The sequence below is a fragment of the Rattus norvegicus genome, chromosome 1 (genome assembly GCF_021556685.1).
Source record: "Rattus norvegicus strain SHRSP/BbbUtx chromosome 1, alternate assembly SHRSP_T2T, whole genome shotgun sequence".
In the NCBI taxonomy this organism is placed as follows: Eukaryota; Metazoa; Chordata; class Mammalia; order Rodentia; family Muridae; genus Rattus; species Rattus norvegicus.
The window spans coordinates 67,434,353-67,458,715 of NC_141534.1; the positions used below are offsets into that span (position 1 = coordinate 67,434,353).

The 24,363-nt window shown below is 39.9% G+C and overlaps 1 protein-coding gene across 5 annotated transcripts in view; it reads left to right on the forward strand.

The window, feature by feature from the left end:
* Positions 1-24,363, forward strand: part of Chd1 (chromodomain helicase DNA binding protein 1) — a 67,327-nt gene that overhangs the window by 2,102 nt on the left and 40,862 nt on the right. For all 5 annotated transcript variants that reach the window (XM_087553173.1, XM_087553185.1, XM_087553192.1 and 2 more), the window contains 6 exon segments: positions 324-524; positions 17,265-17,466; positions 18,285-18,398; positions 20,169-20,233; positions 23,281-23,430; positions 23,563-23,831. In XM_087553173.1, coding sequence (XP_087409299.1) covers positions 472-524; positions 17,265-17,466; positions 18,285-18,398; positions 20,169-20,233; positions 23,281-23,430; positions 23,563-23,831 — 853 coding nt within the window. In that variant the 5' untranslated portion in view covers positions 324-471.

Genomic DNA, 24,363 nt, shown 5'->3' on the forward strand with positions numbered 1-24,363 from the left:
TCCACTCTACGTGTATGTATATGTTACATGGTAGGTTCAACTTTGTTTTAATAATCTATGTAAATAGTGCTTCATAGTAGCAATTAGTTTAGAAAAGTTTGTTGCCCTTCTGTCAAAACAGCACTAGCAATGGCAGGCTAAGTTCTAGTAAGAAAGAAAGATTGTACTTAATAGATGCCTTCTAGTTCTTGTAAGTGAAAGGCGTCCGGGTCTTCCTAGCCATCTCCAGTCTAATGGTCTAGGTCCATTTCTGTGAGTTCTAAAGTCGGGTTTACATCTTTTCCTACAGCAAATATTCTTAACCGCTAATATATTTCCCCCAGGTGACATAGAGAGGGGGCCCTGGAAACCCGTGGATGTTGAAGAAAATTCATCTTTGAACTTTTGATATTCGAGGAAATCGGCATTCATACTCGTCTTTTATTATTCTGAGGAGATTTGTGTTTTATTTAAAACTTGTTGATCTTTACAATGAATGGACACAGTGATGAAGAAAGTGTTAGAAATGGCAGCGGAGAATCAAGGTAAGTGAGCACTTTAAACCAGCTAGTTACCTGAGACCTGAAACTGGGAGTGTTTTTATCAAATTGTCTTAGCTTGGCAAAGGTTAAAAAGTCCCAATAGCAGTTTTGTTAACATTGCATATTTGTGTGTGTGTGTGTGTGTGTGTGTGTGTGTGTGTGTGAAGATAGCAGGTGAAAACTATAGAAAATTCTGATCTACTTAAATCTATTGAAGGTTTATATTTTGAATTAATTGAAGCTGAAACAGTAAAGAGACATTAAGATTGATTTATTTGGCCATTAATGAACTGTCTAAATGTAGTAAGAATTTCTGCACTCTTTGTCAGGAGTTTTATGTCCCACATCTTTGTTATCCAGTTAGCTATTAGCTGCATGCAACAGTTTAGATTATAAAACATTCAAAATTCTGTAAGTTACACCAGACATTCAAATAGTATGTAAATGACATATGACACATGTCCGCAGCACTAATAGGAAGTATTTCTGCCACTATAGAAAACTTTAGACAAAATTGATGTGAATTTAGTCTATGTTTATTTTTATATGGGAGTTTTAGAGTTCTTATTTGGACCATTTTGTTTCTTATAAATAAAGTTTATGGAAATGAAATGTTGAGGCATTTTATGTGTAAGTCAATCCTTTTGGGTTTTTTTTTTCTCTTCAAGTCAGGGTCTGTGGTAAGGCTCAGACCACTCTCTGTAAGACTTCTCATCCTGTACCAAAATGGAGCACTGAGATTATAGGCATAGATCACTGCCTGGTCCAACACCATTAAGTTCTTTTATATTTAAATAGTCTCCACATTACTGTCACAATCCATTATTTGTATATACTTAGACATAGAAGTCAGCAAAGTAGGTGTTGCTGTCTGACTGTACAGTTAATCCTGACTTTAATGGTTACTCACTATGAATTGAGGTAAATTATTCAGTTCTGATGTTTGGTCTTGCAAAATGGGAATTACAGTATTACTCACACACACACAAATAAGATGTGAAATCTAGTATGTCAGGACTTCAAATGGTTTCTGGCACAATACACATTGATGTTTTGTGTTGTGTAGGACACCAAACTGAAGTTACAGTGGTGGACAAGTGGGAGGTTCAAGAAGCAGGAAAGGTGCTGGGCTAGTTTACAAAAACAAAATAACAACAACATAGAGAATAGAACATGTTTTGTTATGTAAGTAAGGATCTAGAAGTTAAAAACCTGGGTTGAGCCCGGGAGTGATGGTGTACACTTTTAGTCCCAGCAATCAGGAGGCAGAGGTGGTAGGTAGGTCTCTGTGAGCTGGAGGCCATCCTGGTCTACATAAGAGTTTCAGGATAGTCAGAACTACATAGAGAGTCCCTGCTAATGGGGGTGGGGGGTGGGGAGTGGGGGGAGGGCTGTACAGTAGTACAAGGTAGAGTTTATAGAATCAGTGGAGTTGAAATTATTGAAATTAGAGGATTTGTGTGTGAGTGTGGGAGGGGGAGGAAAGGAGGGAGAGACAGAGGGAGAGAGAGAGACAGACAGAGTTTCATGATGTAGCCCTAGCTTACCTAATTCTCATTATGTAGACCAGGCTAGCTGTGAATTCAGTGAGATGCACCTGGCTTTGGCCTCCTGAGTGCTGGTTCACTTAAGAGGATGTTTACACTTCAGCCTTGATTCATATCTCTAGATACATTGTAGTAAGTGAATAGAAGAGTTACATTGTCTAAGTCTCATTCATTAGGAGTAAAGAAATGGTTAAGAAGTAGATATTCACAGAGAAACTTAGGAACAAGGGTATCCACAGAATAGGAAGTCAGATTTAAGTCAGGGGATTACCTGCTTGGTACATTCTCAAAACTTAACCTTCCAGTATTTGCTGCCATATCCAAAGCTAGGAGGAGGATGAAGCCAATTTGATAATAAACTGGAGGGGGGGTTAGTACGGTTTCTTTCCAACTTGGCATAGTTGGAATATTATTCCTATAATCCCAGGAAGAGAGGCGGATCAGAATACTAAATTCTATTCTTTCTCAATTTATACTCCTTTTAAGTGGTTACAAAGCATATTTCTATAATGTGAGTAATTCTGCTGTCAGACTCTGGTGCTTCTGAGTGTCACCATTGAGGGATCTGACTACACGTGCGGCTTTGGGATCTCTTTATTTCCGCTCTTCCTTGACCTTCCTTGACACAAAGCTTCTTGCTTTGTGTTGTCTTTTATTTTTTCTTCACCCTTTGTATTGATACTTCCTACTCTTTCTCGAAAATGCTTTCGTTGTAAGGTTGTGCAAAGAAAAGCAATTGTGTCTGGTTAACTGAGGCCTTAAACTCTACAGATAGGATTTCTTACCAAAATACCGAAAGATATTACAACAGAAAATATTAATAATAGAGAAATGAGAAAAATGATCCACCTCTGAAGTTAGTATACATTGTATACGTAGTTAAGCAAATTTGATGGTGTTGGCTGAGAAATGTAAAATGTGTTTTGCTACAGAATTTCATTTTTATTTGGTGGAAGCTTCTGAAATGAGGTTACCATTTGGTATTTTGGGTTGGGTTTAGCTTTTTACAGAAAAAGAAATGTGGAGGCGAAGGGGTTGATTCCTTCTGTGTAGAACAGTCACCATTGATGAAAAGAAAGAATTCTTAAGAAATAGACCCTTCGGCTGTATTATAACTGATAGCTTTGAAACCTTGCTTAGAAAAGTGGGTTAGGTCTGAGATGGGGAAGTGTGCACAGGCCTCTCCTCCTAACCAAGAAGCTGTTTGCTATTTGGTGGCAAAAGAACAATTAGTTGTTTTCAGTGAAGTCTCCATTGATGTTAACTATTCCTGGGTGGGCCTCATGACCAGAACAGTTGGCCATCACAAAGCTAACTCAGTGGTAGTTTTGTAGATTTTTTTCCCCCATTTGCTTTGAGCATTTTTCTCTTACTGGTCTTTGGCTTGTATGTTATGATTTGTGATTTGTGTTTTTCCTTCCTTCCTTTCTCTCACTCCCTCTCTCCCTCCCTTCCTTCCGAGAGGGCATGGAGTTGGGTAAGAAAGAAAGTTGGGAGGAGTTAGGAGAGGGAAAAGTTGTATCAGAACAGGCTGTATGAAGATAATATTTTTCATGCCCATGCCTGATGATCCTAGCACTTAGGAGGCAGAGACAGACCTCTGTATTCAAGGCCAGCCTGGCCTATATATAGGGACTCCCAGGCCAGCTGGGTTGGAAAAAACCCCAGTAATTAGAATAAATTAAAATAAAAAAATAAAAGCAGAATTATCATGTGTTTGTGTTGCTAGAGTGAGTCTGTAGCTTTTAAGTGCAGGCCAGGACACCTGTATGTGGTTCAGTTGAACACAAGTTTTATGTAGCTGAAGCCAAGCTCTCTGAATACAGTGCTGGAAGGGTTCCAGCCAGCAGGTCTGCCTGTGTGGACTTGGGGTGTGGGCAGTTCTTTAAACCCTGCCTATTAAACATTTTAAAAGATTGCATTCACTCATTCTTTTGTATTCCTGCACATGAAGCCCAAGGGCTCACATGTTAGGCAATTCTTTTTTTTTTTTCTTCAGAGCTGGGGACCGAACCCAGGGCCTTGCGCTTGCTAGGCAAGCGCTCTACCACTGAGCTAAATCCCCAACCCCCAGATTTTCTTCCTAAAGGGTATTTTGAAGGACGATTTAGTCCAATAATGGATTTAAGGGCCAATATTTGAAATGTGATCATATTTTGCTTATCTTTTGGATGATTGATAGATGCTTGTTTGGTTCAACTTTTAGCAACTTTGTTGTGTAAGGCTTACAAATTTGATCCTTCCCTCTTTAAGTCAGTTGTCCCTAATGCTGTGTTCAGTCACTTTATACAGTTCCTTATGCTTTTTGCTCACCCTCATCCATAAAAGTATTTTTGTTTCTACTTCGTAACTAATTTGGTAGTTGGAATCACAATGTAAATAACTGATAGGATATCTGATATGTACCCTGTGAAAGGGTCGTTAGACCCTGAGTTTGAGAACCACTGCTCTATGTGTTATGCCCTTGAATAATTCTTACAGAGTGGAAGATAGTGCTAATGTGCTTTAAGTCTCACGTAGTCTGTAGTTAATTGAATTCAGTTGACCTGATTCTTAGAATAAAATCTTTTGTGTGTATATATGCAAGGACACAGGTCATAGAGCCTAGAACCTTGTGTATACTAATTAGACCCCAACCTAAAATCTTCATTTTTCTTTTAAACAATGTTAATAATGATAAACGTGTGGGTTAGGCTGAGTCTTCATCCTTAGCCACTTGAATTCAAGGATTATATAAACGTGCATATACCTCATACATGTAAAACTTTGGGTTTTTTTTTTTTTTTTTTGGGTCAGGTGTTAGGAGGCAGAGGCAGGTAGATTGCTGAATTCAAGACAGTCTTCAGCAGAGCAAGCTTTAGGACAGTAGTCAGGGCTACACAGAGAAACAACACAAAAAAACTGGTTTATCTTTACATTAGATTTAAATATTTTTTATAAGACATTGTAAAACATGGTGCTTCTTGCTCTTCGTTTTATAACCACTTTTTAGAGTCAGTTGAGTAAGTTTGTAAAGTAATGCTAACTGTGAAGTTATGACGGCAAGCATCTTCAGGAAGATAGGAAACTAGGAGGTGATGAAGACAATGGCCAGAGGCGACCCCGTTCAGAAACCTGGCTGGACAGTTTCTGGTGATGTTGTAACTCTTGCATCTCACTTCTCTCAGTCCACGTGTTGGTCAGGTGTACTTTCTTTGGCTTTGTTTCCCCACATCCTCTGCATGCTTCTGAAGCTAAGATTTCTATCCGGAAATCTCAATATGCTGCATACCAGCGGCTTTAGCAGTAGGCTGTTCCTTGAGTAGAGTTAACCAAGTTATAATTGCCATAGCTTCCTGGGACTGTGGTAAGTATAGGGTCCTATAGTTAGTGTTACTTTTAGCTTGTGAGTTTAAGAGGATTCTGTGATTTTCTAGTGCAGTACTGTCCTATATAGAAAGGTAAGATATGTTCAGGAAGGGATAATAGCAAGTTTATGCCTAACTGGACCGTACCTATTGTAGTTTATATTTAAACAATGTGTCTTCTTAAAGACGTGTTCGAAAGATTACTTTTTCTTTAAATTTTTTATTTTTTAATTTATTCGGTGTATGTGACAAGATCCCTTTGCAGCCCAGGCAGGCTTTGAACCTGCTGTGTAATGAGGATGGCATGGAGCTATTGGGGGCTCCATCTCCCAAGTGTTGAGATTTGGGAGGAGTGCTAGGATTAAAAGTTTGCAACTGTGCTTGGAAGGAACTTTTCTTATAATTTTTTTTTTTTTTTTTTTTTGTTCTTTTTTTCGGAGCTGGGGACCGAACCCAGGGCCTTGCGCTTCCTAGGTAAGCGCTCTACCACTGAGCTAAATCCCCAGCCGGAACTTTTCTTAAGATGGGAAGATTTCGAATGCACAGGAAGAGAAGTGTTAGAACTGCACTGTGGTTCGTTCTCCTGAGCCTGTTGGGAATGGAGAACTGGGTTTCATACCAGAGTGTTCCTACTGTACCAGGTTCCTAAGTGATGTGTGTGTGTGTGTGTGTGTTCAATTCATCGTGTAAATGTATAAATAAAATGAACATGTCTACCTTAGTAATTTAGCCACTTATCCCTACAATTGTTGTTACTGGTGTTTTACTTAAATAAGGTTCTATTTTCTGTGAATTCCTGAGGAATATTGTCAGGAGCCATGCCAGAGAGAGGCTAGGTAAATTTTATTTTGCTAGAAACACATGCAGTGGCAAAGTGTAATTGTTGATTTTCTGACTGAACCAAGCAAGGTACATTCAGGGCACTGTCACAAGAAATTTCAGAACACATTCCCACAAAACCCCATTGCTATCTACTGTCTTATAACTTTGCTTTCTGGGTAGGAAAATAAGGTTTATAAACAGTTTTCAAATTTTATTTTTGTGCCTGTATGCCACTTTCATTTGCATGAGTGAGGAGGCCATAATTAGGGTGTTGATGCTATGGGGCTAGACTTAGAGACAGTTGTGTGCTACATTAACATAGTGCTAGGAACTGAACATGGATCCCTTGCAAGAGCAGCACGTCCTTTTAGACATTCATCATCTCTTCAGCTCTGTAACAGTTTAAAACTCGGATGAGGCCTGGGAGTTGACTGGATGGGTGAATGCATGCTTGGCATACAACATGCGGGGAGATTTTACATATGTATCTATCTCCAGGCTTGGGGCATTCAGCTGGACTCCCAGCCTGGGAACTGGAGACTTAGGACCCCAGAGACCTGCCAAGTGTGATAAGGTGGAGGACTGGGAGGATGGCTAAGCAGCTGCAGGCAATAACCTGATCAGCAAACTTGGGTTTCAATTGAGGCCCTCTCAGCAGATAAAGCAAATGGAACTTGGAAATCTATGTGTGCAAAAACTGTCATAAACTCGGCCTGTGCACCAGGCTGGCCTAGAACTTATTATAAGAGACTCACTGTAACCGCTGTAATCCGGAGTACTGGGATTAAAGGTGTGGCCCACCACTACCTGGCTCCACAAGGTTCATTCTAACCCCACTCTTGTGCTCTTATAACTTCTACCTCCAACAGTGGAGAAGCCGGCTCAGGTTATCCAGGCACTCACATATATGACACCTAGAATATATGAAAAATAGACTTTAATTCTAGGAGAAACCAACTTGCCAACTTGAATACAGTATTTATGTACATTTGGCCTTGCAGTGTCCACTCAACTTGAATACAGTGCGTGTACAGTATTTGTGTACATTTGGCCTTGCAGTGTCCACTCAACCCAGTAGTTTCCGAAGTTGCCCAGCACTTCCTTTTCCCTTCAGGGTTTTCAAATTAGTCCTAGAGGCCGGTGCATTTGTTAGTCACGTTGCATTTGAAATCCATTATACTTGTTAATTGTAAAGAACGTGAGTTAGAGTTCTGAGTTTTGACAAATGCAAAGAGCCAAAAACTGGAAAAGAATGGCTTACCTTGAAAGTTTTCTTTTGTATCTTAGATTTCCTGGATCATAACTTCCATTTTAATAGGGCTTCGGGATAGTTGTGTTCGTATCAAAATTCATACATATATAAAGCTATTCACGTGGAGTTGCAGCATGTTTTTAAAATAAGTGAGTTTTGGAAAGATTATTTTAATTTAGAGGTATTAATAGATTAGTATATCTATACTTAGTTAAGCAGGTACTTGTGGGCCATATAGTCGTGCAGGGGAGGTGAGGGAAAGCAGTTTGGTAAGTGCTAGAGCCATGCAGTGAGCTATATGGAAGATTCCCACTGAACTTTCACAATTTGGGTAAAAATGGATGTAGTTTTCAAAGAAAGAACAAATGATACTTTTACTAGGAAATCAAAATTTTTTACAAATATTGTATCCCCCCAGTAAAGAAGAGCTGTTCATTCTAATAAACAGAAATTGGACATTCTAGTTTTACAGTTTTTATCCCGAGATTGGTTCCTTGTTGTGCTGAAGTTTTTGTGTGGTTTAGTTGGAATGGGGGAGTGAAGGAGACTTTGAAAAAGGAGGCAGAGTAGATGGTGGGAAGGTAAACCATCACACAGGCTCATCAGACCCACAGAAAAGGAAAGCTACAGCATGCATGCCTGCGTGCGCTGTCTCTGTCTCTCTGTCTGTCTGTCTGTCTCTGGCTTGTCAGACCCACTAGTTTTAAGGGAGATGGTATTGCACTGTTGACTGAGGACTGCTCTTCATAATTGAAGCTGTGTTGCTAGCTGCCGCCAGTCATGAGGTGACTGCTTACTCAGAAGCTAACATTTAACTACATGCTAAGCCACAGACAGTTTTTTTTTTTTGCTATGGAAAGATTAGGTAAGATTTAAGTTGCTGTTGAAATGAAAAAACAGAGAAAGGAGAGAAGGCATTCCTGGTAGTCAGTATGTACACTCTTTCTCAGAGCTAAAGCACAGGAGAAAACTTCCTGGGCGCTCTATTAGTGACCCCGGCGGCTGCCTCTCAGCCGCACTGCCCCTTCCCGAAAAACAGTTTTCACTAGAATGGAATGAAGGTTTTTTGTTTGTTTGTTTGTTTTTTTACTTTTTAATTTTTTTATGTTTTTCAGTTTTTTTAAAAAAAAAAAAGTTTTTCTAGCCTGTGCAAGAAGAGCCAGGCATACCAGAGGCTGGTTGGGGAATGTTCCTCGGAAGTTAATGGAGCCATGAGAGCAGTGGGCAAAGTGGGCAGGACAGTCTTGATTTCCTCACCTCACTGGTATGAAGATGCTGTTCTTTTGTTGTTAGAGTAGATGCTGACTATCACCCTCTGGTTAAATCCAGAGTAGTTGTGTTGTTTAAAGATGGATTTGTTTTAATTTTTTTGAGTGTTTTGTCTGTGTGTATCTTAAGTGGGCTGTGTGCATGCCTGGTCACCATGGAGACCAGAAGAGGGTGCTAGATCCCCTGGAATTGGACTTAGGAATGGCTGTGAGCTGCCCTGTGGGTGCTGAGACTCAAATCTTGGTCCTCTGCAAAAGCAACAGATGGTTCTCTGAACCATCTCTAGCTCCTAGAGTACTCCCCCCACCTCATAGTTACAAATAACTGAATCCTGAAATACTTTACTAAGAAGTCACTTGAATGTGTATTAAATACCAGCTGTCTAAATGGGTGCTCACACTTTAAATAACCTTTAATCCTAGCCTTAGCATGTACTGGGCCAAAGGGTTATCTTGATGTGCAGTCCTGTAGTAGTACATTGTTCGGATGATAATTAACCCAGCGTGGACTGCATTGGCTCTGGTATTGTTCAGTAAGTGACGCATAGTAGATACCAAACTATAAATAGTTTTGTTTACAGCTATACAGTATAGGGATCTGATTTTTTGTTTTTGGTTTTTGTTTTTGTTTTTTTTTTGGAGTCAGGATCTCATCATGTAGCCTTGGCTGTCCTGGAACTCACTGTGTAGATCAGCAGGCTGGCTTTGAACTCACTAGAGATTCTCCTACCTCTGCTTCCTGGGGGTTGGGATTAAAGGCGAGCATCACCACACCCGGTGGGAACTTTATTTCTTGTGGCAGCATTAAGGAAATTTCAGCACATTAATGTTTTAAAAGTATGATGTTATTTTGCTGACTCAGCTACCTTGGATAGTTTCAGGCATCCCTGAAGTAATGGTGGCCACAGGGTGAGCTGCCACACACGTACGTGGTACGTGCTGTGCCGCTGTGCCTCTAGCACTCTCTGGTGGCAGTGCAGTTCCATCTCTTAATTCTGCCACTGGCCTGCTTTGCTTGATTATTTTTAAATTATTCACTACTACGTGGTCAGTAATACTGATGAGGGGGAAAAAAGCTACCTACCTATAAATGATAGAATTAGCCATTTATCTTCCTACAACATTTGTGATTTTATGTGTATTTTATGAAATGGTTACCAGTAAATTTTAATTGTATGTGTGTACACTCATTTTTCATTTCTTGATACTTAAAAGTAGTGGCTCTCAGTCTGTGGGTCTTGGGAGTCGAAAAGCCTTTTCATAGGGTTTGCCTCAGACCATTAGAAAACATTAAGGAGGGGTTGGGGATTTAGCTCAGTGGTAGAGCGCTTGCCTAGCAAGCACAAGGCCCTGGGTTCGGTCCCCAGCTCTGGAAAAAAGAATTCGTTGAGAAAACATTAAAATTCATAATGGGTAAAACTAGTTATGAAGTAGCAGTGGTAGTAAGTGTATGGCTGGGTCATCACAACACGAGGAACTTTAGTAAAGGGTCTCAGCGTCAGGAAGGCTGAGAACCACCGCTCTAAAGCATTTTGAGGCTTAGCCTCTAACTCAGCATGACTAATGCAGTTATCTCTCAACTCAGTCGTGCCAAAAATGACCTTTCTAGCATCCATTTCTAGCAGCCTTGTTCTCATTTCTTCAGTTTGGGACTTCAGGTAGGTAGGGGCATAATGTGCTTATTTTATCTTTGATTGGTTTCAACTGTCTGTCTGTCTGTCTCTGTCTCTATCTCTGTCTCTCTGTTTCTGTGTGTGTGTGTGTGTGTGTGTGTGTGTGTGTGTGTGTGAGACCACCTCACTGTGTAAAAGGCATACATGTGGATGCTGATAGTAAAGTTTGAAGCTGTTCTCACACATTCATTTCTCAGCAGTCCTTTAGAGTCACCTGTTACCTCTCTGTCAACATTGCTTCTTCCTCTGTGGTGAAATGGATAGGATGTTACCCAAATAACTGGTAATAACTTTACCAATGCTAAAGAGCAAGCATTTTCAGATGAGGAAAAGTATAGGGGTAGGTACCTATGCTGGGCTTCCCTCTTTGTTTTGAGACAGTGTGTCTACAGAGCCCTGGCTGTCTTGGACCTTGCTATGTAGAGCAGGACTCTCTGACGTCTGCCTGCCTTCACCTCCCAAAGAGCTCCAATTTTTTCTCTTTCCATTCTCTTTGCCCTAGCATTCTCCCTGTTTTGTTCCTAGTAAAAACCCCTGCTCACTAATTGTTAAGAAGGTAAACAAGTGAAATCAAATTATTAATTACAGAAAACCTAGTCTTTAAAAAAATTGTCTGTGCATTGAATAAACAATGCAGTGTAATAGAGGTGCCCCAGCCCTAGCACATGGTCTCAAATGCAGATCTTTTCACTGACAGGTAGGCTGCCTGCCCTTGATTGATGTTAGGGGTTCTGTTAATGTGGATACCTGTTCTTACTACATTTGTCCTGACTAGTGGTACAGCTTTATTGTAGAGGTAAAACACAGTGAAAATAATGCTTAAGCTGTAGGGTGTCATGTCCTAAATTTTGTCTTACTGGAGAAGAGGTGTGAGAAAGGGCTCTCTGGCCATCAAGACCTTTTCTGGGTATTGGGTATTTGGGGAATTGATTCCTAAAGTAGAGTCAGCTCCCGCAGGGTCAGTGTTACATGTGGACAGTGACGATGTGGGAGTAGACTGTGTGTCAAGCCTTCGATTTTTCCAGAAGAGTTAAGAGTTTTAATTAAGCGACTGAGGAAGAGTACAGTGGAGTAATGTAGAGCAAGGAAAACTGGAGAGGAGAGTGAGAAAGAATGTCTGCAGAGGTTGGTACATTACTGTAGAACAGGACGGAAAAGGAATGCAGCGTTTGCATAAATAAATCATCCTGCGTCTGGCCGCTAGAAAGCGAGGACACAGGAATGTATTTGCTAAGTGAACACTGTACTGGTATGTTGCCTTGTGCTGGTCATGTGTGGAGTGTCGGGTGGAAAAGCACACCTTGGAGTCCAGGCTGAGTGGAGTTGAGAACCCTTGTCCAGCAGGATAGTGACACTTAGCAGCTTTGTAGGAATGGAAGTGCTTGAACCACAGCTGGCTAAGGTAGGAATAACATGAGTTCAAGGGCTGCAGGAAGGTAGGTGTTTACATTGCAAAGCAGAGAGAATGATTTTAGATTAAGCGGATACATAGCTACCAGAGTTCAAATTTTAGGTCTTTTAGCCAGGCAATAAGCATAGCCTTTAAGATCCTCAAAATAAGTTGTGGTTACAGCTTTGCCACCGGCTCTTAGAGGTCTGAGATGGATCCCAGGCCCCCACAGTTTATAACTGGGGCGGGAGGATGGCCATCTTGATGAAGGTTAGAGTTTGAAAAACATTTCTGTCAGGTAATTCATAGACACAGAATCATAATATTTTAGTTATGGAGTTCATGAGGATTTGACCAGGGAGTATAGGTGCACAGAATTCTTTGAAAAAGAAGTAAATTAAAATGGCTGTACTGTTTTGTTAGTGGAATGTTAATATTTTTGTAAGCACTCAAGCTGACAACATTAACTGTTCAATACCTTAGGGAATGTTGGGAGAGAATTAGTTTCTAAATTATTACAGATGTGAATGTTGACTATGTTTCTCTTTTGTTGCTTTGGCTACAAACTTTAAAATTTATTTACTTGAGATTTATTTTGGCTTTTATTCCTGAGATACAGTGAGATTTATTTTTCATTAACATAAAGCATCGTATATCACACTTCCACTATCGCCTATTCTCATGTGACATGTGTACTGTTAACCCTTTTCTCCTTCCCCACTTCCTTAAGACACTTTTCCTTGCTCTCACGGCCCGCTTTCTAGGTTCTCAATTTCTACTCCTGCCTACCTACCCACATTTGCACATAGGAAAATTTAAAATGTGTGGTATTTGTGTTTTTGAGTCTGTCCCTTCACAGTTTAATTTCCCATTTTATCCTTTCCTGCGGGTATCATGTGTGTGTACCACATTTCCTTATCCACTGCGAGTTGATTGCCATCTTGGCCGTTGTCATTCTTGCTCTTGTTAGTCTAGCACAGCATCTATGTGGATGTCCGAGTAGCTACTTCTGTAGAGCAGAGCCTTGAGTTACACAGTACGGACAAACCTCTGTTCTAATTTTCAGTGCCTTCACCTATAAACTTTGAAGGAAAATTATAAAGTCCCAAATAGGGACTTCTAGCTGAGTAAGCTACCATTGACAACCTCTTGTGGTCAGTCTGTCTGTATGGAGAATTTGAAAGAAAATAAGTTGCTATAATGGTGCCCCACACATATTAGTCTACCCTTTCTAAGAACAGAGTATAATCTCTTACCTAAACCCTGTGAGCTAGCTTGTTCAGAGACTCTCGCTTTTCATTTCACTTTGGACTGTCACCTCCGTCTTTCATTAGTATCCAAACTAAGATCACATACTCAATTGGCTGTTGTTTCTCTTATCTCTTTTAACCTGGAATAGTTCTGTCTTTTATTAAATTGTCTTTGAGGACTACACACCAGTCATTTTGTATAATATATGTATTTCAGCTTGTGTTTGTTTAATCTGTACTTATAATTAAGTTCAAATGATACATCTTAAGAACATCTGGAAGCTCATGTCTTACCTGCTCCTGTTAGCGCTACTGCCTTAAAGATACTGTGTATGTATTTATTGTAAAAGTAAGGTTTCATTTAGACCAGAGGTTCTCAGCCTTGGTGCTGCAGTCCCTCTGACTTGCAGTTACTTCATAACTTTAATTTTGTTACTGTTGTGGATTGTAATGGGAATATCTGTTTTCTAATGGTCTTTTGCTACCCCTGTGAAAGGGTTTTGACCCACAGGTTGAGAACCACTGATTTAGCCATGTCTACACATGCTGATGATGTGTTACCTCTCTGTTCCTTCTTGACCTCCTTAACTACCCACTCCTTTTCTCTTTCAATAACTCTTTTTCACTTTTTATCCCCATGAACTATTTTCCTTAGTAGATTACACATATGAGAAGAAAAAGTGTTACTTGTCTTTGTGAGACTGGCTGCCTCATTGTTACTGTTACTTTTTAATCACATGTGAGTTTCAGTTGTCCCATTCCCCATCCCCATCCCTGGAGGTCAGAATAGAGCATTGGGTCCCTTGGAGCTGGAGTTAAGAGATGATATAGGATCTGAACTCAGATCCTCTGGAAAATCTGCATGTGCTCTTAACCTCTGAGCCACCACTCTAGCCCCTGTGAAAAGATGTTTTAAAGCTATATAAATATTGCCAGATATGGTGGTAAATCAGCATTTGGGAAACAGACTGGTGTATCTCTCTTGTCATGGCTAGCCTGGATTACAAAGCAAGTTCTAGGCCGCCAGGGCTACACAGTAGCTCTGGAGAGTTTGCAGCTGCTGGGTGTGGTCGTGCAGGCCTTTAATCCCATCACTCAGGAGGCAGGGGCAGGCCGATCTCTGAGTTCCAGACAAGCCTGGTCTACAAATTGAATTTCAGGACTGCCAGAAACTCTTTCACAAGCAAACAGAGACCCCTCCTCCCCAGAACAAAAAAGAGTCTAAAACGATGTAAATATTTTACTCATCAAGTTCTTTTATACTTAGCACCCACTGATGGTTCTGGTCTGTGCTAGTATTTTCTGTGTAACTGTAATAAGACTTTTCTACCCCTCTGTATCTGACCCTCCCATGTCCCTGAGTCTGTCATTTTCAGGAACTTGAGCTCCTACTTCATTTACTGGCCAGTAATCTTTCAGTACTGTTATTTTGATATTAAAAATTAGGTCAATGAAAGCTTCTTTACGCCGGCCTCTTATGTCCTTTAATTTTTCCGTGCTCTTCCCCTTCTTAAAGTTTGTTTTTTAAGGTTTTTTGTTTTTTTTTGTTTTTGTTTTTTTTTTTTTTTCCCCTTCCCATCAGGGCTGGTAGGCTTAGGTTTTACTTTCTGTAGCACAGCACCAGTCTTCCATTTCTTAGGAGAGTTGTCATTTAGGTGTGCAGTAGTATTTAGGAATCATGATCTGGGTGCAAGGCAATTACATTTTAAAATTACATTTTAATTTAACTGATCAAACATTGTATCTTTAAACTATTGAACCTAAGTTAATAATAATATGATGTCAGAACAATAAGTCTTTAAAAATAAAGAGACGATTCTGTATATCAAGTTGTTGGACAACTTCTGGTTACACAGGAATTAATAGGCTTTAAGGCAGTAGTTTAACTATGGGGATGAGCAATTTTGAAACCAGAAAGCAAAGGGATTATTTCAAAGTTTCCGTCAGTACTAATGTTACTAATGTGAAATTGATTAGTTGGGTGTGTGTAGTATATGTATTGGCCCTAAGATTAAACAAGCAGATCATTGGTGTCATTTGGAACCAAGAAGTTCAACCAAAATGATGTAAACAGAAAACTGAAAGAGTTAAAGCCTCTGATTGTGGATTAGAAATACTAGCATAAATTAATGTATTTTCTCTAAAAATACATGCATTGTCGTTCATTTTGCCAAACACACAAAGTGACATGTACACAGTCACAGGCTTACCTCATACTTGTGATCTGCTTGGGTTTTAATGAAATAACAATTATGGCTTATGGCAAGATATGCAAAGTGAGTCTGACCTGTCTTATCAGAAAGCTGGGCAGCTGCAAGAATTTTATTTGTATGATGTTCAAGTTAGGGTAAACATTTATACCATGAAATAGTTATCACTTATATTGAATCATTGAAAACATCTTTTCCTCCTAGCTTTAAAAAGAAAAGGTATATTATTATTATCACCAAGGTCTGTATTCACCCTGCTGTATAGTTGGACATTAGAATGCACTTCTGCTGAAACTTTTCCTTCCTCTTTATCTTGACATATTCTTTATTCCATGAAAGAACAACTCAGTAAACTACTTTGGATATAAATACCAAAGTCCAGCAGTTCCTGATATAAACATGTTCCGTTACTGTAGCAGGAGCAGGGATCTGTGACAGAGTCTGCCCTGAATTCCATCACCCATTTACCTTTTCCATTTTAGAGACAGCATGTTAGGTCTCAAATTGTAACCAAGGGTGCCATTGAACTTCTGCCTCCTCCACGTTTATAGGCATGCTTTATCAAGTTTATAACTGGGATCAAACCCAGTGCTTGTGTATGTTTGGCAAGCAAATTTATGCTAGGTGCTTCAGTGAAAATAAGAACCCCTGCCAAGCAACAATCTAAGACCTCCTTAATAGAAATTTGTACTAAGTGTTCCTGATTGCTTCCCCAAACCTGGTCATGTCAAGATCACTTGTTATAAACATAGCACAGGAAGCTGCTTATCAGCTTACGGAGGGAGCTACGTAAGGTAGGACTTCTTTTGATGGTAAAGACTTTGTGTCCTTTAGTCTCCCAAGGCTCCATCTACGAGTGGTTCTCAGTAAAGTTTATTGAATTAGTGATTTTCTTCCTTAACAGAGAAATAAAATTATCAGAAAAAAATCTCTAATAGCATTTCTACAGTTTGTACAAGTAGCTCAAGTAAAATAGGACTATTCTCCCCTTTTATTAAAAGACAATGATATCTGAGTGGCTCAGAGTTGTGTGTTTGGGAGAGGGAAATAATGATGGGAAGGGTTTGGGAATGGAGAGAAAAAGCAATATTGGTAGAGACAATGTTGCAACCATAAATCTCACTAGGGGAAAAGTTTTACTTTGTGTTTCTATGAAACAAAATTACACCACATTTTTCAAAATACATATATAGTTGTCATTTTAAACATTTAATTTGTAGAATAAAAATTCTTTCTGGAAACTTTATTACTCTATTTTACAACTCTCTTAGCTGCTTTCCTTTTTTTTCCTGAAGAGTAGCTTTTGAAAGTAGTCTGTCAGCAAGTTGTGCCATCTGGTGGTAGTTTGGAAAATTATAGAAGGCAGAAGACAATACCTTCTGCTTCTGTCTCTCAAGTGCTGGGATTGCAGACTTGCATCACTGCACATTGCCAGAAATAATCTTGTAAACAAGTATTCACTGGAAGAAATGGGCTTATTTTTCTACCCTCTGTAGTAAGAATTTACTACACTTTGTTAATTTCTTCACACACTTCCTAAATTTAAACTGTTAGAGCTAACCTCTATTAGGGTTTTTGTATTATGACTTAAACATTTTGTCTTCCTAGTTTCTCTCCTAGGGTCCCATAGTTGGTTGGCCTTGCACATTGTCTTTGAGGGATTACAGTCCTAATAAGTCTGTCCAATGACCTGGTGCACACCTTTAATCCCAGTACCCAGGAGGCAGAGGCAGGTAGATCTCTGAGTTCCAGGCCAGCCTGGTCTACAGAGTAAGTTCCAGCACAGCCAGGACTACACAGAAAAAACCTTGTGTCTCAGAAACCAAAACAAAAAACCAAATGTGTGTGTTCATTACTATAAATGTACATTTTCCTTTGTATTTGGACCCAGATGATTGAAATATTAAACTGTATGCTTAGCTTTCTGCTGAAGAGTTAAAATTCCTGTTGGATTTTGCTTTAAGTTTTTTATTTTCAATTGTAGTCAGTCAGAAGATGATTCTGGGTCAGCATCAGGCTCTGGATCTGGCTCAAGCTCTGGCAGCAGCAGTGATGGGAGCAGCAGCCAGTCTGGGAGCAGCGACTCTGATTCTGGTTCTGACTCCGGAAGTCAATCAGAGTCTGAGTCAGACACATCCCGAGAGAACAAAGTTCAAGCAAAACCACCAAAAGTTGATGGAGCTGAGGTAATTTATGCAGTTGAACTGACTTAAGACAGAATCAGGTGTCTGTAAAATACTTATGTACACAGATAAAACCTTTTCTACCCCTTTAAGACAGACGTTGACTCTTGTAACTGACTGGACAGCGTCATGGTCTGGGAGTATAGCTCAGCACTACAGCACTTGCCTACCATGCCTGGCGTTCTGGATTTGTTCCTAGCATCACAAACACCAAATGATAGAAATTAAATTTCTTAGATAAAAGTAAAGGCTGCTTGAGGTCTTCTGGTTAGGCTTGGTGGTCTGCCCTTAAGGTCTGCAGGGGGTGCTCTGTTGCTAACAGCAGGCGGGCGCGCTTGACAGAACTGTCTCCTGCAGGTTACTTGCTGCAGGGTGACTGTACTACTCAGAGTACCAGTTCCTGGAGAACTAAGATGTATGGGCCAAAAATGTAAATCATGCTGTAGCTTTGTTAATAGAGAACCTTGCCCCCTCACCCCCCCCCCCCCCCAAGTTTATGAGCAAAACTACGGAGTGACATGGTTTATATTTTGACTCTGGCTTTTCACATTTACCTAACACAGGAGAACATAGAGAGCCATGGTATGTAGGAGGGATGCAGTACATTTCCACTTTGTTTTGAAAAGCATTGGAAGTACCAGGAGTATGGTGGTTATTATTACATGTAAGGTCCGACATGCTGTCCGTTTCTCATGGTCACTTCATTGTGTTTCACTGTATTGCAGGGGCACTGTATTCATATAGTGAGTGAGGAGAATAATTTACATGGAGGGGTGTAAACATTGACACATTTCATCTCTCCCTGCTTTGTTTTGGTGCAGTTTTGGAAATCTAACCCCAGTATTCTGGCTGTTCAGAGATCTGCAATGCTTAGGAAGCAGACACAGCAGCCTCAGCAGCAGCGCCCAGCTTCATCTAATAGTGGATCCGAAGAGGTGAGCTTCCTGTGCGCAGCTCCATAACAGACATACACTTACTTACTAAACACCATTGCTTTGAATAGATAGCAATGCCTGAACTTAGATATTTGTATTAATCTTGACATACAGACGTCTTCTTTAGTACCAGTATTCCTACTTTTATGGGTTAATCAAAAAACAGTTAGTGGGACCTTTATGTGATTTGTTTCCTTATCATGGCAAAACAGGAAATAAGGCATTGATGTATTGTTATTGTTGTTATTAGTTGTTATTATTATTATTATTATTATTATTATTATTATATGATTATTATGTATGCCTGCTGTCCCAGCTCTTGAGAGGCTGAAGCAAGGTAAATTAGAGTTTAGCACCGGTCATATGTGCCTGAGACCAACCTAGTAAAATACTGTTTCAAGACAAGAACAGGGTAAGCCAAAGGTGAACTTGCAAGCAATATTAAATATGATGGATTGGCATGGTAATGAGTGTCTGTAATCTTAGTACTGCCCTTGTGAGATGGAGGCGGAATGATTGTACCTTGGAGGCCTTCTTTTTCAGTGCCCCACCCCTAATATTTTATACCCATATGTGTATGTGTATGATGTACACGATTTAATGGATAAAGACATATTATTAGTTCTATACAAAATAGGAGCCCAGCTTTGTTATTGAATATTTGTGTATTTTATTAGTTTGCTTTCTTTTGCTATGATAAACACTGACCAGGAGCAACCTGGGCAGGAAAGGGCCTATTTCATTATGTACCCTACAATCTATCATGAAGTCAGGACGGGAACCTGGAGACAGACAGTGAAACAGAAGCCCTGGAGGGCTACTGCTCTTCCAACTCACAGTTTACCTCCATTTCTTACGCCTCCCAGGACCTGCTCACGGTCACACCACATGAGTGGGCCGGGCCCTCCCACACCAGTCATCACCTGAGATGATGCCCACACACTTGGCTCTAGGCCATCTGATGGAGTCATTTTCTCAACTAAGGGTCCTTCTTCCCAGATAGCTTGTGTTACGGGGCAAAAAAATAACCAGGCATGTATGTACTCATTCACATGCTGTCTTGGTCTGAATTATTCCCAGCTGATGTGTGTTATTGGAATTTATTAATTTTTAGTGTATATATGTCCTATAGTGAGGTAGTCTACTCTGTCAGTACACATATTTGTATATATTTATGTGTATTCTAGTGTCAACACATTTCTAAAAGAAACTTTACTTTTTAAGAGATAACTGCCACATATGCTACTTGTTTTGGTAATATTCTTTTTTATGTGTCTTAGTTAGGTTTTGTTTGCTGTGATAAAAACACCAAGACCAAAGCAATTTACAGAAGGAAGGGTTTATCTGGGGCTTAACATTCCTGAGGGGTAAAGAGTCTGTCACTATTACTGTGGGGAAGTGGGATAGCAGGCCGGCATGGCCTTTGGAGCTGACGACTTGCAACTTAAACCATGAACTGGAAGCAGAGAGGCAACCTGGGACTAGCCTAGTTTTCAATGTCAAAGCTGGCTCCCCTGACATACTTCCTCCAGCAAGGACACGCTTCCTACACCTACCTGAGGAGTGCCACCAACTCGGAACTAAGTGTTCAAATGCCCAGGATTACGGGGTACATCTCATTCAAACCACTGGAGTGTGTTTGTCCGTCTGTCTGTCTCTGTCATGGTTACAGTCAGCAGAATGAGCGCTAGCTAGTACAGCAAGTGAAGCTTTGCTAATGTGCGTAGATGTGGATTGTGAGCTGCTGACACTGGCCTTGTCTCTCCGTAGGATTCCTCTAGCAGTGAAGACTCAGACGCCTCGTCCAGCGATGTCAAGAGGAAAAAGCATAACGAGTATGTGATTTTATTCAGCTGACTTGTGTTTTGTTTTGTTTGTTCATTTGTTTTTGGGACAGGATTTCTCTGTGTAACCCTGGCTGTCGTACAACTCACTCTGTAGACCAGGTTGGCTTCAAACTCAGATCTGCCTGCCTCTGCCTCCTGAGTGCTGGGTTTAAAGGTGTGCACCACCACGCCCGGCTCAGTCAACTAATTTTGAATGCTAAGGAAATATTATGGTTTTGTTTTTCTTTTGTACATTTCCTTTCCAAACATAGTTTTAAAATTCTTAGTTCATGGTGTTTTTGAAGTTAATTTAAACCACTACCATTTGTCTTTCTATAACCAGCTGCTATCTTTTTTATGCCTGTTCTTTTATATGTTGTAACATATCTCCTCTGTATTTGCAGATTAAAGATTGACTTTAAGTGATATCAAAGAACTACTTTCTATAACATACTACTTTCCAAGTTTGACAGCATGGTAGAAAAGCATGTAAGAGCGCAGAGTAATTGAGTGGCTTGGTGTTTATGTTAATTACCCAAGCAGTTCATCTACACATGCAGTTTACTTTTGCACATTTCACTTAGAAACTCAAACTCAGTATAGCTGTCACAGAATTTTGTTGCTGTAAAATTAAATAAAAATAAATGTTGTCTTTTACCCCACACTAGATCTGGCACCGTAGTGCCCCAAGATAACTAGTAGATATCTTCAGCTCAGTCAGCAAAGTGTCTCGTCCTCTTTGCTTCATCCCATATCACACTGCCAGTGGCCACTCTCTGAGCCTGGCAGCAATCTCTCTACCCATCTAGCTCCCAAGGCAGGTTGCCACCGTGCCAGACATACATATCCCAATTCTGTGGCTGCCTAGCGTCTCCAGCCACCACATATTCTCTTGAATTCAATTAAATCGCCACATGGAAAAATACACAACACAATAACCTCTGATCCAATTGATAATATATAATTGCCTACCTAGACATACACATCCATCCCTTAAGAATATCCATAACAACCTGTAAATGTGCAGAGAGGAATCTTAACATCTGCCTCCACGTCCTCTCGGCTGCTCCCACCTCGCTCCAGTCTCTTCCTCCTCTCTCAGACTTTTCTCCCATACATCCTTCCTTCTCGTCCAATGACAGGCCTCATTCTGTCTTGTACTGGCCTTCACCTGCATAATGACATCATCCTACAGAATTTGACCCAGAAAGCAGGTAGAACAGTTTCTTACATTAGGTCCGCTCCACTGGTTTGCTTTTCATTCTCATGCTTTGATGGATCTTTTTCTATTTATCTTGGGTATTCTGTTTGTTTACTTTGTTTTGGATTTACTGTTTTTTCTAATAGGTTTTGTATGTTTATAAGATTCATGTTTTTTAGTTTCTGGAAATTCTGTTTTTGTGTCTGGTTATCTTCTGTTTTTCTTCCCCCTCTGTCATAGGGCATACTATTACTTCAGATCTGTTTTATACCTTGGTGTGCTTTTGTGTGTGTGATGCTGGCTACACACATTCCAGAAAAGCACTGAAAATTGAGCTGACCTGTATTCTAGTTTTCAGTGAAAACTATATTGTATTTTCAACTATGGTGTCTTCTCAGCTACTTATATCTTTTATTGAGCTACTAAATTCTCATTGAGTATGGTTATAAGAAAATAAAAGAGAAGTAATTTGAGCTGATACATAGACTTGATTGGGTATAAACATTAAAAATTACATTGAAAAATTTATTTGGAAGAATTTTTCATGTGTCCTGCATCATGCCACTCTGAGTGTGTGTGATCCTAGAAGACCCCAGGATAAAATAATTGACTTCTATGTTTTACCATCTGATAAAATTATAATCTGATTTTATGTGAGTTTGTTGTGTTAACTTCTTCATAGTCACAATTGATTTGGTGTATATCAAGGATTGGGACAAAAATGTCACTTGAAGTAGGGTTGAGTTCTGGTAGGGAAATGCTTATGGCTGGAAGTGTCTCAGGTTTTCGAATTTAGCAAATTTAGGAATATTTGCATATACTGTACCTCTTGGGCACCCAACCCCAAACTCCCAACTCCCAACGTTCCAAATCAAACTTTTCAAAAGTTTCATGGTTTCAGAGTTTTATGTTAGGGATACTCAAGTTAAATATAACAATCTAATATTTATCTTTCATCTGATATTTGTATAATAATTACAAAATATTAACATGTAGACCCAACATTTTTCTGTATATGTTGTTTACATTAAGCTTTTTTTCCCCTAGAGAATATATGTTCTTACTTAAAAATTACTTTAGAGGCTAGCAAGTGGGCTCAGTGACTAAGAGCACAGGCTGCTCTCCCAGAGAACAGTGGTTTGGTTCCCAGTGTGCACTCACATGGTGGCTAACAACTGTCTGTAAGTCCAGACCCAGGGCAGCTGACACCCCTTCTGGCCTCTGTTGGCACCAGGAATGCAGGTGGTGTTCAGACCCCGTGCACATAAAAGGATATGTTCCCGCCTTCTGAGCCCATGCAGTGCAGATTCCTCTCCTGGGGAAGGGTCTTTCAGAGGCAGGAAACTCAGCCAGCTGTGCAGGTGTTCACTTGTCTTTTGCATACCTGGACTGCTCAACAGTCCTGCTTTCCCCACACGAAGACAAAACAAAACACAGCAAGTGGGAGCACCTCCGAGGATGTGGTTAGCGAATGCAGTGCAGCACGACCAGGCCATCGTGATCTCCACCATGCCGGGCCCCACTGCTTCTGTGTAAAAGCACATGCTTTTTACATACTACAGTCTCTAAAAAAGTAAAATGAGGGGCTAGAAGCCCTCTTGTTTTTAAGAGAATAATATAAACGTTCATGTACATAATATTTTTCATTTGAGGGTTAAGTTACCAGTAAAACTCTAGGGTTATAAGAAACATCTTTGCAAAACACTTCTTGTTGTTACTTTGCTGATATTTACTATTTTCCAGTATGGCTCAAAGCAATAGTTTTCTTGCATTCAGTGGGATATAATTTAGTTTTGACCATAATTGAGTTTTATTAGCAATATAAATTGTGATATCTAAAATGTTTTGTATACAGTGAAGATTGGCAAATGTCTGGGTCTGGATCTCCATCTCAGTCTGGTTCAGACTCAGAATCTGAAGACGAGAGAGATAAAAGTAGCTGTGATGGGACAGAGTCTGATTATGAGCCAAAAAACAAAGTCAAAAGCAGAAAACCTCAGAATAGGTGAGTATAGAATTTTGTGGTTTGATGCTAAAAATGGCCATTTAGAGAATTTTTTTTTGGTATAGTTTCTTAAAAATCTTTTTATCCTAGTATCTGCAAAGCACTTTCTTTTTTTCTCCTTCCCTTTCCCAGATCTAAGTCAAAAAGTGGGAAAAAAATTCTTGGACAGAAAAAGAGGCAGATTGATTCGTCTGAGGATGAAGATGATGAGGACTACGATAATGATAAACGAAGCTCTCGACGCCAGGCCACCGTCAATGTGAGCTACAAGGAGGATGAAGAGATGAAAACTGACTCTGATGACCTGCTGGAGGTCTGCGGAGAGGACGTCCCTCAGACGGAGGATGAGGAGTTTGAGACCATAGAAAGGTTTATGGATTGCAGAGTTGGGCGGAAAGGAGGTACAGCTGTAAATAGCATTATGTTATGTTATTGTTCAAATATCCACCATGTGAACGACAGCGTTTCGTAGATAGGTTCCAGTTATGAGAGAAAGTGAATTTTTTCTCCTTTGCTTATTTACTGTGAAAATAGGCATTGCTTGGCCCACACGTCTGAAAATGTCCTGGTAACAGTTTTGTGTTGTATGTTGGAAGACATTCAACTCAATAGCCCTTTTCTAAACTATAAGAAAAACAGTGTTTTCTTAACATTTTAAATCATTTGTTTCTTTTTTTATACTTTCAACTTCAAGAGTTTTGTTGGTTTTTGACCATTTCCCCCTCTGTCTTGAATATATATAGGCTTCTTATTGCTTAATGTACCTGGAGAGTAAATTCATTAGAACAGCAATTTCCAAGTTACAAGTTACTTGCTGTACACTAATGCGAATGCTGTTGAGTGTCCCACTGTTTGTTTTTGTTTTTTTAAATGGCTTATTAAGTAGAAAATTTTACATTTCTTCAGTGTGCACATGTGTATGTGTATGCATGT